General features: G+C 42.2%; 1 protein-coding gene across 1 annotated transcript in view; it reads right to left on the reverse strand.

The window, feature by feature from the left end:
* Positions 1-16,341, reverse strand: part of LOC122932160 (microtubule-actin cross-linking factor 1-like) — a 259,477-nt gene that overhangs the window by 99,280 nt on the left and 143,856 nt on the right. Inside the window, 11 exon segments of the mRNA XM_044286418.1 lie at positions 129-364; positions 469-531; positions 6,919-7,036; positions 7,895-8,051; positions 8,131-8,297; positions 9,411-9,728; positions 11,565-11,773; positions 12,120-12,243; positions 12,341-12,517; positions 13,139-13,669; positions 15,075-15,278. Coding sequence (XP_044142353.1) covers positions 129-364; positions 469-531; positions 6,919-7,036; positions 7,895-8,051; positions 8,131-8,297; positions 9,411-9,728; positions 11,565-11,773; positions 12,120-12,243; positions 12,341-12,517; positions 13,139-13,669; positions 15,075-15,278 — 2,304 coding nt within the window.

The raw sequence follows: 16,341 nt of genomic DNA on the forward strand, positions 1-16,341 counted from the left end.
TTCTCCTAGATTACGTGCCAAAAATGGACACACATGTTTTTTATGTGACCCATTAAAAACTATTGAAGGATAATGTCAAGCGTTCTCTGATGCAGAAAACACAGATTATCAATGCATTTAAGACATACCTTGTTCTGTTCTGCTTGTGCTCTAACAGCTTCACTCTTTGTTGGAGAGACATTGACAGCAGTTAGGACTCTTTCTTTAGACTCCAACCACTTCAGCATCTGATTTGTTTCTTGTTGAACCTTCGTCATCTTTTCCAACATGGAAGATAATTGCTCCTCGTGGTTATTCAGTACCTCTCCAAGATCTTCATATGCCTGACTAATCTCAGAGACATCACACTGGATCCCGGTCAAATCTATTAAAACAAAGTATTGTGTATGGAGTAAAAAAAAATTCAAAATATTCCAGTGATAACAGCACAGGAGGAACAAAGATAAAACAGCAAATGGACATGCTCACCTTGGCAAGTATGATATCCATTAACATTCCCTACTGTGCTCACTGAAGCCATCAGAACAGAACCTGAACAGAACAAGAAGGCAAAGCAGGGACATCACAAATGCGGTACAAACACAAACAAACAAAGATGCATCAACACTGGGCCATACAAATATGTCACAAGATAGATTGAGCCTCATATTTTGGTCATTGACGGAAACCATAACACTAACTGACGTGCAATACAACACAACACATGTAATAAATATCAATACACATCAGAATTTCAGTCTTTAGGATAAAGCAGTGCAAATACATTGCGGGTATGGCCGCAAATAGTACAGTTTCCACCATGGATTTGTGACGGTTTTCAAATCCACACCGAAGGTCAATCTCTCCACTTTGCTGGCACTGCACTCAGTAGTATATCTGCTATGTGTGAACATACTCTAAGGGGTTTTTCCTGCAATGGACAAACGTCTAATTGCTGAAGGCCTCTAGAGGTGTCTGACTCTTCCTACGGAAATAAGCTGATTAATTGGGGGTGGTTAGGACTACTTCATACTTTTGATATCAGCAGTGTGTAGTTCATGAAGGCAGTCGTGTCGTGAGCTGGCTTGGTGGGTACATAAGTTGTGTGATGGGCTGTCTGTACATATCTCGATTTATCGGAGATGATTATAGCCTTTCGGACCAAGCATGGCAGAATTTCCGTGCTGCTGTGGTGAAAGTCATGTGGAAACTGCAGAGCACCATGTGCCATTGATATGGGAGGTGAACGTCAGCTACAAAGGAGAGCAGGGGCGGACCAACATGCTACAGTGGAGCAGCTCACTGCCCAAATGAACCAACAGCTCAGTGTACCCCCCTACTGATATATGGAGCCACTGGATAGAAACTAGAATGCTTCCACTCAGTGATCACAAGATATTATGTTCAAAATGGTAAGAAAATAAAAATCCAGTATCCATAGTATTCTCAATAGCTCAACTAGGGTTCTAACAAGAAACAGATACGGTAGAAGAAATTAGAAATATTTCATTTTTTCTTTTTAATTAGTCTGCATGTACACAACCGCATATGAGATCCATGTCATCCGTTTCAAAAATATGGCGCCCGCTAGAAATCAATGGTCTCATACTGAACATTTATGAGCCTTCAATTTTACATAGATGGCCACAGCGGTAACACGGCAAGCTGGAGGGGAAAAAAAGCTCAGCTAATTATTCTCCTGTAATGTATTTTTCTCATTTAGTCAGTAGGAGAAAAAAAATAAAATATGAAAAAGTGGCATTCAGCCCTGCATGTCGTATTATGGAGGAACTGTCGCCGGTATGATGGTAATATTGCATATCCAGCGTGCATACACAAATAGCTAGACCTATGCACCCAGGCGAAATATAAAATAAGAGCCCTTGTTGTAGTCAAGTCATTCAAATGACATATAGCGACATGTTAAAACTGCCCTCTTATTAGTTTCTGCTTTCTATGTCACTAACTGATAATTACTCCATCAAGATAATGAAGTTCTATTCTTAACTAAATAGAGTCACCACTAAAGGAACGCCACAGGTCAGTGATAGGAATAGAAATGTGCCCTCAATCACCAATTCATGCTTGTTCAAAGGGCAAACAGTATATAATGACACAGAACCACAGGAAGAGGAAAAGCCTAAAATATCTAATGTTGTAAAATAACCATAAAACAGCCCAAAACTGACCACTTGAGTTAGATTTAGGCTTAAGCGAATCCACTTTGGATCATAGATCCGTAGTCGGTTTATTCAAAACCTTCATTTATAATGCTGTTGCCGTACGGCATTAAAATGTATTGGCTCCGGGCAGGCAAAAATTTTATCGCCCGACGTTGCTCTAGAGTTCGGTGAATTACTACTGTATTTATTTCTGCGCATTTTAAAACAGCTTAAAATAGAAAACTGAAGTGGACTCGGTACCAAAGACCCCTTCGGATTCCTAGTTAGATTAACATATTTCTGTTGCTCCTAGCATATCTCAATGTGAATTCCATGACATTTCAGATCTATAGTCAAAAAGAAGTGAATCTAAGGGGTAATAAAGTCTATACTCACTGATGTAGTACCAAGTTATTTTAAAGTATATGTCCACCTTTGAACTGCACTTAACCCCTTAAGGACTCGGCCCTATTTCACCTTACGGACTTGGCCATTTTTTGCAAATCTGACCAGTGTCACTTTAAGTGCTGATAACTTTAAAACGCTTTGACTTATCCAGGCCATTCTGAGACAGTTTTTTCGTCACATATTGTACTTCATGACACTGGTAAAATGAAGTAAAAAAAAAAATCATTTTTATTTATAAAAAAATACCAAATTTACCAGAAATTTGTAAAAAAATTGCAAATTTCCAAGTTTCAATTTCTCTACTTCTATAATACATAGTAATTCCTCCAAAAATAGTTATTACTTTACATTTCCCATATGTCTACTTCATGTTTGGATCATTTTGGGAATTATATTAAATTTTTTGGGGATGTTACAAGGCTTAGAAGTTTAGAAGCAAATCTTGAAATTTTTCAGAAATTTTCAAAAACCCAATTTTTAGGGACCAGTTCAGGTCTGAAGTCACTTTGCGAGGCTTACATAATAGAAACCACCCAAAAGTGACCCCATTCTATAAACTACCCCCCTCAAGGTATTCAAAACTTATTTTATAAACTTTGTTAACCCTTTAGGTGTTCCACAAGAATTAATGGAATATAGAAATACAATTCCAAAATTTCACTTTTTTGGCAGATTTTCCATTTTAATAATTTTTTTCCAGTTACAAAGCAAGGGTTAACAGCCAAACCAAACTCAATATTTATGGCCCTGATTCTGTAGTTTACAGAAACACCCCATATGTGGTCATGAACTACTGTACGGGCACACGGCAGGGCGCAAAAGGAAAGGAATGCCATACGGTTTTTGAAAGGCAGATTTTGCTGGACTGTTTTTTTTGACACCATGTCCCATTTGAAGCCCCCCTGATGCACCTCTAGAATAGAAACTCCATAAAAGTGGCCCCAATTTAAAAACTACGGGATAGGGTGGCAGTTTTGTTGGTAGTAGTTTAGGGTACATATGATATTTGTTTGCTCTATATTACACTTTTTGTGAGGCAAGTTAGCAAGAAATAGCTGTTTTGGCACAGTTTTTATTTTTTGTTATTTACAACATTCATCTGACAGGTTAGATCATCTGATATTTTTATAGACCAGGTTGTCACGGATGCGGTGATACCTAATATGTATACTTTTTTTTTTTTTATGTAATATATTATATGTAATGTATTTATAAGTTTTACACAATGATTTCATTTTTTCACAATGATTTCATTTTTCAAGCAAAAAAATAAATAAATAATGTTTTAGTGTTTCCATAGTCTGAGAGCCATCATTTTTTAAGTTTTTGGGCGATTACCTTGGGTAGGGTATAATTTTTGCGGGATGAGATGGCTGTTTTATTGGCACTATTTTGGGGTGCGTGTGACTTTTTGATCGCTTGCTATTACACTTTTTGTGATGTAAGGTCACAAAAAATGGTTTATTTAGCACAGTTTTTAATTTTTTACTGTGTTCATCTGAGGGGTTAGGTCATGTGATATGTTTATAGAGCCGGTCGATACGAACGCGGCGATACCAAATATGTATACTTTTTTATTTATTTATGTAAATTTTACACAATAAGAGCTTTTTTTAAAACAAAATTATTATTTTTTTTTGGGGGGGGGGGGGGGGTGTCTCCATATTCTGAGCCATAGTTTTTTTTATTTTTTGGGCGATTGTCTCAGGTAGGGGCTAATTTTTTGCAGGATGAGGTGACGGTTAGATTGGTACTATTTTGGTGGGTATTAGTGTGTGTATTACTCATACAGCTTCCGGGGCCTGTGAGATCCAGGGGGCCTCATTCTGGAGAAAAAAAAACCTCCCAGGCTGTGAGCTGTGCGCTGCGATTGGCCAGCGCTACAGCCTGGGAGAAGGAGACGCCCAGGAGAACAAGGGCAGTCTCCGCCTACTATAACCAAGTGACCGAACATACCGCCGGAGGACATAATGGAAGAACGGAGCAGCGCCCAGGGATAATAGTAAGTGCAGTGAGATCCCTGGGCACCGCTGTACAGATCATGACACTTAGTTCACAATGTTTTGTCAGATGAAAGGTCCTCTTTAGGTGCACTGAGGGCAGGCCCACCTTTGCTCCACCTACTTTCTCTGCCAGCCCCTTCTTCTCGTTCAATGACAGAGCCAGATACCTGCAGTCATCTCGCTTCGGCTTATTAATGAAGGAGAGGGAGGGGCTGGCAAAGGAATAAGCAGGAGCAAGGATTTACAGAGTGGCTTGGGTCTGCCTTACATTCTATCACACCAGCAGTGGAAAAAAATAACTTTTCCATTATATGAAAACTCCCTTTTCATCTTTCTATTTTTTGCCACATCCGCTATGCTAACAGAAACTATGATGCCGGTGTGAAAAGAGCTCAACAGCCAGTGGAACTGTGACTGCAATTAAATAAAAAAGCTCCATCATAGGCCTCATGCGGATCCACAAAACACAAAGCAACCTGTGTGCCTTCCGCAATTTACGGAACAGGCGGCCCATTGTAGAAATGCCTATTCTTGTCCGCAAAACGGGGGCTACGTAACGGAGCAACGGATGCGGACAGCACACTGAGTGCTGTCCGCATCTTTTGCGGTCCCACTGAAGTGAATGGGTCCGCACCCGAGCCGCAAAAACTGCAGCTCAGATGCGGAACAGAACAACGGTCGTGTGCATGAGGCCTTAGGATCAGTTCAAAAAAACGAATGCATTGCATTACAATTACAACATAAACTTGCTAAAGTGTGCTTAAAAGTGGATATATGCTGTAAACAGGCAGTATGAAATTTGATATGAACTCTAAAACAAACCCATGAAAATGTACAATGATCTGCACTAAACAGTGAATTCCTCTATAAAAAGAGGAAATTTGAGGAAAATATCTCAGGATATTTGAAATAATAGATACAGTACGTTGCTAATGATCAAATCCTGTTAAGAACCTACGTTTGGTGGATATGTCAGAAAACTCTCGACATATATGTCAAATGAACGCATAAAGCACCTTTTATCCGATGAAGGCCAAAAGAGTGTCCTTTATGGCCTATATAGTGCTGGTACTTTAGAATAGTTTTTTCTCTTTTGCTGTATAAAATTGTGTAGCTGACAAAGCTATTTAATAGAAAGGCATCATATATATATATATATATATATATATATATATATATATATATATATATAGGTCTGATCTGGAGTCTAATTAACATTGGGGGTCTGATCTGAGGTCTTTTTAGGGGTCTGCACTGGGGTCTAATAAACATTGAGGGGTCTGAGCTGAGCTCTGATTAACACTGGGCCCTGAGCTGAGCTCTGATTAACACTGGGCCCTGAGCTGAGCTCTGATTAACACTGGGCCCTGAGCTGAGCTCTGATTAACACTGGGCCCTGAGCTGAGCTCTGATTAACACTGGGCCCTGAGCTGAGCTCTGATTAACACTGGGCCCTGAGCTGAGCTCTGATTAACACTGGGCCCTGAGCTGAGCTCTGATTAACACTGGGCCCTGAGCTGAGGTCTGATTAACACTGGGCCCTGAGCTGAGGTCTGATTAACACTGGGCTCTGAGCTGAAGTCTGATTAACACTGGGCCCTGAGCTGAGGTCTGATTAACACTGGGCCCTGAGCTGAGGTCTGATTAACACTGGGCCCTGAGCTGAGCTCTGATTAACACTGGGCCCTGAGCTGAGCTCTGATTAACACTGGGCCCTGAGCTGAGCTCTGATTAACACTGGGCCCTGAGCTGAGCTCTGATTAACACTGGGCCCTGAGCTGAGCTCTGATTAACACTGGGCCCTGAGCTGAGGTCTGATTAACACTGGGCCCTGAGCTGAGGCCTGATTAACACTGGGCCCTGAGCTGAGGCCTGATTAACACTGGGCCCTGAGCTGAGGCCTGATTAACACTGGGCCCTGAGCTGAGGTCTGATTAACACTGGGCCCTGAGCTGAGGTCTGATTAACACTGGGCCCTGAGCTGAGGCCTGATTAACACTGGTCCCTGAGCTGAGGTCAGATAAAAAAAGTTTTTTATTTTTTATTTCCTCCTCTAAAATCTAGGTAAATCTTATGGGCAGATGTCTCTTATAGTGCAAAACATATGGTACATAACACACACACATTTTTATACAATGGGAGCCTATTAACCAGGAGGGAGTTCCTCCCAACATATCACCCGAGGACCAGAACCTAGAAAAATAACATAATGGGCACAGGTAGAGAAAGTGGAATAAAGTACACAATGAAAGCAGGTGCTTAAATGTAGAAGGAAAGATGGACTGTAGAGGAATAGAAAGATAGAAATGGATGTTTAAAAAAAAGCACAAACAGCCAATTATCCGTAGCAATATACTTCTGCTCACCTCTTTGCAGTTGGCTTTCTGAAGCTGTTATCTCCATTATTCTGTTCTCCAATTCAGATCCTTTTTGAGCAATAACTTCCACTTGGGGACCTTTCATTTTCCACTCTTTTAAGAGGTCCTGTGAGAAAAACACACAAATGTAATAGCAGCCTCAGCTCACAGTATAGTGTAACTCATCAGATCATCAACACTGCCCAGGTAGAGGAACAACCTGCTGGAGTTCGCCGGATCCGGCATAGCTGAAATCGGTTGTGCACTGCCAGTCCCCATTGACTATAATGGGATCTTGCAGTGATCCGGTTGCTTTCCGGAATAAGTGCCGGCTTCAGGTGGACAAAAGACAGTGCATGCACAACTTTTTGTCCAGCCGAAGCCACTACTTATACTATAGAGCTGCCGGATGACTGCTGGTTCCCTTTATAGTCAATGGATTTGGTGCATGGCTGTGTGTGGTTATGCCAGATTCGGTGAACTAAGTTAAACGCAGATGTGAAGCAGGCCTAAAAGTTGCAACGAACCATAGTTTTAGCTGACTGACAACACAGCTCCATCATCTGGGAAGAAGTTACAATGTTTGACTTTTTTGTCTGATAGTCCACAAATAGTCTTTTCCTTGAAAGAATGTTCCCAATAAAGATCATTTGGCCTTTCATCCAGTTTCATTTGTGGCCAGTATGAACAAGTGTAATGACCAACATGGACTAAAATGTTTGTGGCTGCACTAGAGAACAGTGTTTGGACTTACAGAAACTATATAACCCCAAAAAGCCAAACCTGTGTCTTGAGAGGCTGAATGGAGCCACAAAAACCCAGTGCTGAGAATTCTGCGGTTCTGGGGATCAGTGACTCAGCATGTAGACCCACTCCAAACTACATTTTCAGGTACCAGCTGTTGCTCATTAGAAAACTGAAAATGGCACAGGTTCCTGCTAGGAATATTTTGATTCTCGGTATTACATTGTTTCAGCTGCATTACCTCGACTTGCTGTAGGAAGATCTGTAATTCAAGCGATCCATGTGAACCTTCACATGATGGAACACTGTCTTCACTATCCTTCAGCCACTTCCTCATATTCCCAACCAGCCTCTTGAACTCCTCCAATTCTTCCTGGCAAGACAACGCTTCACGTTGTCTGAAGGAGAAACAAGCGTAATTAACCAGAGTAAAAATGTAGAAAGCTATAAACATCTGACTACATTTTAAATAAGTACCTGTCTTTTGCTGCCTCCTGTAGATCCTGAAAAGCCTTCTTCAGGGAGTAAACCTTCTGCAAGTGCTCCGAGGTATCGAGAAGCAAAGGGCAGGTGCTCAAATCCTTCACTAGATGTTCAAGTGTATCCAGTTGCTCTCCCTGTTGCTTTATTTCTATATTCAACTCCTATAATAAAAAGGAACTGCTGACATTTTGGGAACATTTAAAGGGGTTCTGCACTTTCATTTAACTGATGATGATCTATCCTCTGGATAGATCATCAGCTTCTGATCAGTGGGGGTCCGACACCCGGGATCCCCGCTGATCAGCTGTTTGAGAAGGCAGCGGCGCTCCAGCAGCGCCGCAGGCTTCTCACTGTTTACCGCCGGCCCACTGACGTCACGACTAGTATCAACTAGCGTGGGCGGGGCTAAGCTCCATTTAAGTAAACAGAGCTTAGCCCCGTCCACGCTAGTTGATACTAGTCGTGATGTCAGTGGGGCCCCCCCATGCTGCTTGTTTGACAGGGCTGGACATCTATGCCGGTTCTGACAATCTCGCACGTGCGCGGCTGCTCCAAGCAGCGGAGTACGTGCAAAAGCTCTGCTTCCACTGCTGGAGCAGTAACGGTGGGTTCACACTAGCATTAGGGATTCCTTTATGGCTTTCCGTTATAACATGGTTATAACGGAAAATAACGGAATGCCCAGACAGAATGCAAAACGGAAGCCTTTAAAAGGCATTCCGTTTGCTTTCCGTCCTAATGGAAGTCTATGGGAAAGCATAACGGATCCGTCTGGGTCCAGTTATAAAAGACGGAAAACAAAGTCCTGTCGACAGGAATTTGTTTTCAGTCTTGCATAACGGGACCCAGAGGGATCAGTTTTGATTCCCATAGACTTCTATTAGGACGGAGAGCAAACGGAATGCCTTTTAAAGGCTTCCGTTTTGCATTCTGTCATAATACAAGTCTATGGGCAGAAGAATGGATCCGTCCTTCCGTCTTATGGATTCCGTTATAACCATGTTATAACGGAAAGCCATAACGGAATCCCTAACGCTAGTGTGAACCCACCCTAACTCTGCATAGGCTGCTACACCTTTCTACTTCAGTATTTCTAAGCCCAAACAGGAGGGAGTACAAAATCTAAAAGATGTGCAAATTCTTCCCATTATACTTCCCCTGTTTATGTTCTACTCCTGGTTTTGTCTAACAAATACCAATGCAAAATAAAAAACAACTATTATGGCCTTATACTGTGGGTTTTGGAACAAATACGATAAAATATTGAAACAAACCTGAATTTGCTCTGAAAACTGAGCAATGTCTCTATCTGGCTGGTTTCCTGATGCCAGCAATTGTGACCTTGTTTCTTTAAAGTCTTGCAATGCTTCTGAGATCTGCTCATATCTTTCCACTTTTGGCAAGACCTCTTTTAGAGCAGTCTCTTGTAGGATCTGCTGCTGACACACTTTGTCAAACCGTGCCGTGACTTCAGAGAGCTTGTTCTGAAGGTTTGCGGCTGCTGTCTTGTCTGCCGTCTCCATGAACTTCACCACCATTTCACCAGTGGCATCCAGGCTCCCTCTTCTACTTCCAATGTCCTGTCTTAATTTCTGCAAAATAGAAATGTGGAGACAATGCTTTCTACTCTCTGGTGTTAAAAGGGGTGTCTCAATTTAGCAAACAGCATTTATTATGTAGAGGAAATTAATACAAGCCACTTCCTAATGTATTGTGATTGGCCATATTGCCTCCTTTGCTAGTTGGATTCATTTTTCCATCACATTACACATTGCTAATTTTAATGGTTACGACCACCCTGCAATCCAGCAGTGGTGGTCGTGCTTGCACACTATAGGAAAAAACACCCGCCTAAGTGTGGCCCCACGGTCCTGGCTGGCGCTTTTTCCTATAGTGTGCAACCACGGCCACCGCTGATGGATTAATAAGTGGCTTGTATTAACTTCCTCAGCATAATAAATGAGATTTACTGAAGTGGGACAAGACCTTTAAAGCAATTTAAAAAAGGCTGAACACAAAAAGTTGCCCAATACAGCTGATTTAGACATATCTATACTGAGTTACTTACTTGGATTCATCCACTGAACAGCTCCAGCATGAGCAGTGCACTGGTATCTACTCAATAGAGTGTATGCGCCTAGTGATATGCGATCAATGTCTGAGATGGGAATACCCCTTTAAGTCCCTGACACTATAGCACTGGAATGTGTCTGGCAAACAGTTAGAGATAGAGATAGATAGATATCTATCTATTAGGGGCTTGATTGTGATGTTTTAAACAGGTATTCCCATCTAGGAAATGTATGATAGATCACTGACCATAAATGTCAGATAGGTGTGGAGCACACTCTAGAATGAAACCCTGAAGTGAACAAAGAGCAAGCCGTACATTCACAGCCACTCTCCATTCACTATGGGACTTCTGAAAATAGCCTAGTGCTCTCAGAAGACCCCTATTGGTGAATGGAGAAATAACCAGTCTTGCACTGATTGCTCTGAACTCATAACTAGGGGTCTTCTGAAAATAGCAGGGCACACTCACTTGACTATTTTTATAATTCCATAATGATGAATGGTAGGTGGCCACGCATGCATGGCTTGCTCTCTATTCATTTTGGAGTCCTGTTCTGGAGAACGGAGTGGGTCCCAGAGGTGGGACACGCACCTATCCAACATTTATGCCATATCCTATCGATATGTCATAAATGTCTCAGGTGGGACAACCCCTTGAGGGATACTTATCATTTTCATAAAAGTCTGACTTTAAAGGGGTTCTGCACTTTGTTTAAACTGATGATCTATCCTCTGGATAGATCATCGGCGTCCGACACCCAGGACCCCCGCCGATCAGCTGTTTGAGAAGGCTAGCGGTGCCCAGGCAAGTTGATACTAGTCGTGACATTACCAGCGGTAAACAGTGAGAAGGCCGCAGCGCTGCTATAGCGCCCCTGCCTTCTCAAACAGCTGATCGGCGGGGGTCCCGGGTGTCGGACCCCCGCCGATCAGATGCTGATGATCTATCCAGAGGATAGATCATCAGTTTAAATAAACTGCAGAACCCCTTTAAGTAACACATCCAAAGCTTTGATCTATTGGCTTTTGGGTGCTATGACCCCCACCATTTACTAAAAAAAAAGGAGGCAAAAATGCTGAACTGACTGCTGCACCCATTAGTTTTTGTTTGGCTCTGCTGAGTTAGTGTAAACATTAACGGAAAGCTTTTATATATATATATATATATATATATATATATACACACACACATATACACACACACACACACACACACACACACACACACACACACACACACACACACACACACACACACACACATATATACACACATTAACCATTCAGATTGATTTGTGTTGTACATTTATTTGAACACATTAGAAATGGTCACAAAAACAAACAATTAGTCTTACCATGTTCTGAGCAAGAGCTTCCTGAATCGATACAGAAGACATGGATGCATGGCTTTGTCCCTCTAGGGTCTTTTCCATTCCTTCTAGCCAGTGCAAGAGGTGTTCCAGGCCGTCTTGCACACTCTGCGTCTGAGCTACTGACTTCTGCAGTAAATCTGAGTGAGCAGCCATGTTGCTGGAAAGACTCTGGTATCGACTTTCAATGGAATCTATAATGATAGTCAGACACACGCCAGTACATATTAAACCACAAGTGACAAAATCACATTATCACAGTCACATTAAAACAAATCTGGCAAGGAGATACAAGCTGATGTGATAGAGAGGATTGGAGCTTTGTATCTTGGGAGCTTCTGCTTCCAACGAATACACAGGATCTGCATCACTTTCCTATGGGCCCTCATAGCCACAGAACCTGCAAAAATGTCTGCATCTCCAGACAGACATACTGTAGGCCTGGATGATGAGCTCCCAATTTCTAGTCATACATGCTTCTGGTTACATTAGCTTGTATCGCGGTTAGAAATTCTCTATAAATCTGGCATTCTCCCTCACCAGCTGTTGCCTGGATCTTCGTGCAGTCTGGCAGTGGATCTCCTTTGATTTCTTGGAGGCCACGGACTGTCTTATGAACTTTTTCCACGTGTACTTGATGCTCTGCAATTTCACACTGCATACTCTGAAATATTTAATATTTAGCGATGATTTCTCTTCTCACAAAAATACAGACCTCTAAAACAATCATTTGTCTTAACTGCTGGAGACATTACATTTACCTTTGCTTTCTCCAGCTGAGACTGCAGAGCGACTGTATCTGATGCTGCTGGTTCAGAAAGTAACCTTTCCACAGCTAGTTCAGCCTTCTGCAGCCAACTCACCGCGGCCTCTGAGCCCTCCTGGAACTGCTGGTACCCGTTCAATAAACTATTTAAGTGAGTTCCCAGCTTGGAGCACTGTAAATCAACCAGAAACTATATGTAAGAACACAGAAAGTCAATGTTTTTTCCCCACCTATGATTTCTGTGGGAATAAAAATAATGGGGGAGATTTATCAAACTGGTGTAAAGTAGAACTGGCTTCGTTACCTATAGCAACCAATCAGATTCCACCTTTCGTTTTCCCAAAAACCTGTGAAAAATGAAAGGTGGAATCTGATTGGTTGCTATGGGCAACTAAGTCAGTTCTACTTTACACCAATTTGATAAATCTCACCCAATATGTTAGAAAGTTCAGACTAAGGCTCCATTCACACATCCGTATGTGTTTTGCGGATCCACAAAACACGGACACTGGCAATGTGCAGTCTGCATTTTGCGGACCGCACATCGCCGACACTATTATAGAAAATGCCTAATCTTGTCTGCAATTGCGGACAAGAATAGGAATTTTTATTTATTTTTTCAGGAACGGTATTGCGGACCCGGAAGTGCGGATCCGCATTTCCGGATACGGGCAGCAAGCACATAGTGTGGCCCCATAGAAATGAATGGGTCCGCAATTCCGTTCCGCAAAATGCGGAACAGAATTGCGGACGTGTGAATGGACCCTAATCCCAACTAAGCATCAACAATTACCTTTGAATGCAAGGCACTGTATCTTTTGGAAGCATCTTCAAGTTTATTTTTCACCAAAGCTCCAGCCACTTGCACTTCCAACCCTTCATCGCACTGTTCAGAAGCTGCTTTTTCTGCATCAATGACTTTCTGACCAGCAATGGTAATATATCGCAGATCTCCTTTATGTGAAATCACATCTTCAGAAAAATCGCCTTGTCGCTGCAGTAAGTCATGTAACGCTGTAAAGTCTGCATGCCCGTTCTGCATGTTATCCAATTCTTTTTCACTCTGGTGAACCCAGTTCTCAAACTCTCCACAGTCATGAATGAAGTTTTGCAGGTCATCACGCAGGCTTTGTGAATGCTTCAGTTGTAACTGAGATTGAGACAACGAGGTAGCGTACTCCTCCTTCAAACGTGCCAGCTGGTTCTGCAACCGCTCTCTCTCTTCAGGGGATAACGTACTACCATGTTTGTCTAAGAAATCTTGTGCTGACTGTATGGTCAAGATGAAATTTTGCTGTTTGGCTAACATTTCTTGATGCTGTGTCTACAATAGGAGCAACATAACAATTAGAATACAAACATACAAAGACGTATTACAACAGCATTAGCAACCCCAGCCTAATATTTCTGTAAACATTTACTGAAGGCTTCATAAAAAAATCCAGTCCGGAAAAAAAAAAAATCTCCAATCAGGTCTTCATGCCAACTCTGTAATTATTCTGCACTGAATGCATACACTCACTAGGTCAGTGATGGTGAACCTTTTAAAGACCAAGTGCCCAATCTGCAACCCACTTATTTATCACAAAGTGCCAAGACGGCAATGCAGTCCAATGCAGTATATCTTCCATGTACTTTATAATTGAGCTATAATAGCCTGCCTGCATTCAATGTGCTACCTGTGCCATTTTTAGCACGCCCTGTGCTGATGAATGGGAGGAAACGTCTAAGGCATATTGGTAGCCTTAGACTTTTTCCAGGGCACGGGTGCCCACAGAGAGGGCTCTCAGTGCCTCCTCTGGCACCCGTGCCATAGGTTCGAACACCACTGCACTACAGTATCTGGGACCAGTCTGACAGTAGAATCTGCTTCCAGTTGATTTTTACCAGCAGAAGTAAAATCTCATTCATCTTGGCCTGAAAGAACACAGCAGTGGCTCTCATCTGTACTGTAGACTGATGAATGAACAGGCAGAGTCACAAAGTAGTCTCTAGTAGGTAGTTTCATCAGAAATCACAGTGGAGATGTCCGTGGTAGTGTTGAGCGAACTTGTGTTTTCAAGTTCGGCATACAGGTTCGGGTTCTCTAAGAATCATTTGGACATAATGGAATTCTATGACGGCATGCACCATGGAAGCCTATAAGAGCTGGCCATAGACTTCTATTAGATGGAATGCCTCTTATAGGCTTCCATGGTGCATGCCGTCACAGAATTCCGTTATGGTCTGCGGTAGCGGAATCCATAACTGGATTCTTAGATAACCTGAATCCGAACTGGTACGCTGAACTTGAAAACACACTAGTCTGTGGTTAATCCTATTGCACTGATCGCCGATTTCAGTAGTGCACTATTTATATCTTAAATAGGTTGTAGTTTTGTGACATTAACAGTTCATTAGTTGAATCACTGTCAATTTATTAGTCCTGCATATTACTCTGCATAAGGAGAAATCATGGTGGTGGGTGAGTAGAGGGAGCTCTAAGCTTATAAATAAACCAGACTGCTAGTCGACATCGCTTTCAGGACGCCGAAACAAACTAAGTTTCACAAAACATTTATAGACATAAATAGTACACTGCTGAAAGTTTCGTCTCTGTCACATGCCCCCTGAGAATGCAGGGTAAACAGTGACAGATTCCCTTTAAGGGTAAAACATGTCACAGAACACTCGCCTACATGTCTCAGTGACATTACGTAATAAAATATTGTTTATAGGAAGACACTTACCTTTTTTCTCTCATACAATTCATTGATTATGTCAGCAGCATCTTCAGGAGAACATGCAGATGACTGCAGCTTCTTCCCAGGATCTTTCCCATCAGTAACACTGACTTTCTGCTGATTGCTTTTATTTGGGAGAGATGGAAGGACCTGACACAGGAGTGACTCAATCTTTCCTAGGTTTTCCTTCAGCTCCTCAGCGGTTTTAGACTAATGGTAACAAAAACAGAGGGGTGCATAAATATAATGAAATCTTGAAGAACAAAACCGTCACACTTCAACTGAAATGGTAGAAACGTTATGACCAAAATAGGTGTGTGAAGCTCAAGCCTTCTGATATTTTTCCTTCTTAGGCTACTTTCACATTAGCGTTTTTTTGCAGATCCATCATGGATCTGCAAAAACGCTTCTGTTACAATAATACAACCGCATGCATCAGTCATGAACAGATCCGGTTGTATTAGGTCTTCTATAGCCATGACGGATCCATCTTCTGTAGTGTATAGACTCCGAGTACAGTACAGTAAACCTTCGGCCAAGCAGGAATTCCCGGCATCAGAAGTCATTATTATGCTGTGAGCTCAGTCAGAGGAGCGTCTTCGGTCCTGGAATTACAGCCATCACATGAAGCATGCTTCCCAGACTGAACACACTTGTGTGAAACTGGTTGCCATAATTCTCTTAAGAGGTTGTTTAAGAGAATTAAAATTGTTGGTCAAGCCCTGCAATATCCTAAAATAAAAACCCATCCCTTTCTGCAGCGGTGTTTACTGTGGTGCTGGCCTGGTCCTCCTGTCACATGACTGCTGCAGTCTTTAATCACCGTCCTCATCGGTGGAACACTGATTGGCTGCAGTGGTCACGCGCTCTACACCTGCATGTCACTGACAGTGTGACATGCACCCAGTCGTGCAGGTGTACGTTTTGTCACCACTGTATTCACTTTCCTCGGCATGCCTCCTCTGAAAACAGAGATTGGCTGTAGAAGTCACATGCGGTATATCACAGCATGCCACCACTGCCGTTTGTAATCAAACCGTGTCAGGAGAACCAGACCAGTGAAGCAGTGAAATAAACATTTGCAGAGGGGAAATCATTTTTACTATTGCTGATCGCATGGAAAGTAAGTCCAAAGAACAATAGCTGGTCTGAGTTTGCTCACACAGAATGGAACAATTTTAAAAGAAAAAATAGGTTGTCCTGCTTTCTTATCTTACATACAGCAGACAGTGTCAATAGCTGACAACTACTCCCCTGACTCCCTCATAAACTG

This window comes from Bufo gargarizans, chromosome 3 (genome assembly GCF_014858855.1).
Source record: "Bufo gargarizans isolate SCDJY-AF-19 chromosome 3, ASM1485885v1, whole genome shotgun sequence".
Taxonomy (NCBI): Eukaryota; Metazoa; Chordata; class Amphibia; order Anura; family Bufonidae; genus Bufo; species Bufo gargarizans.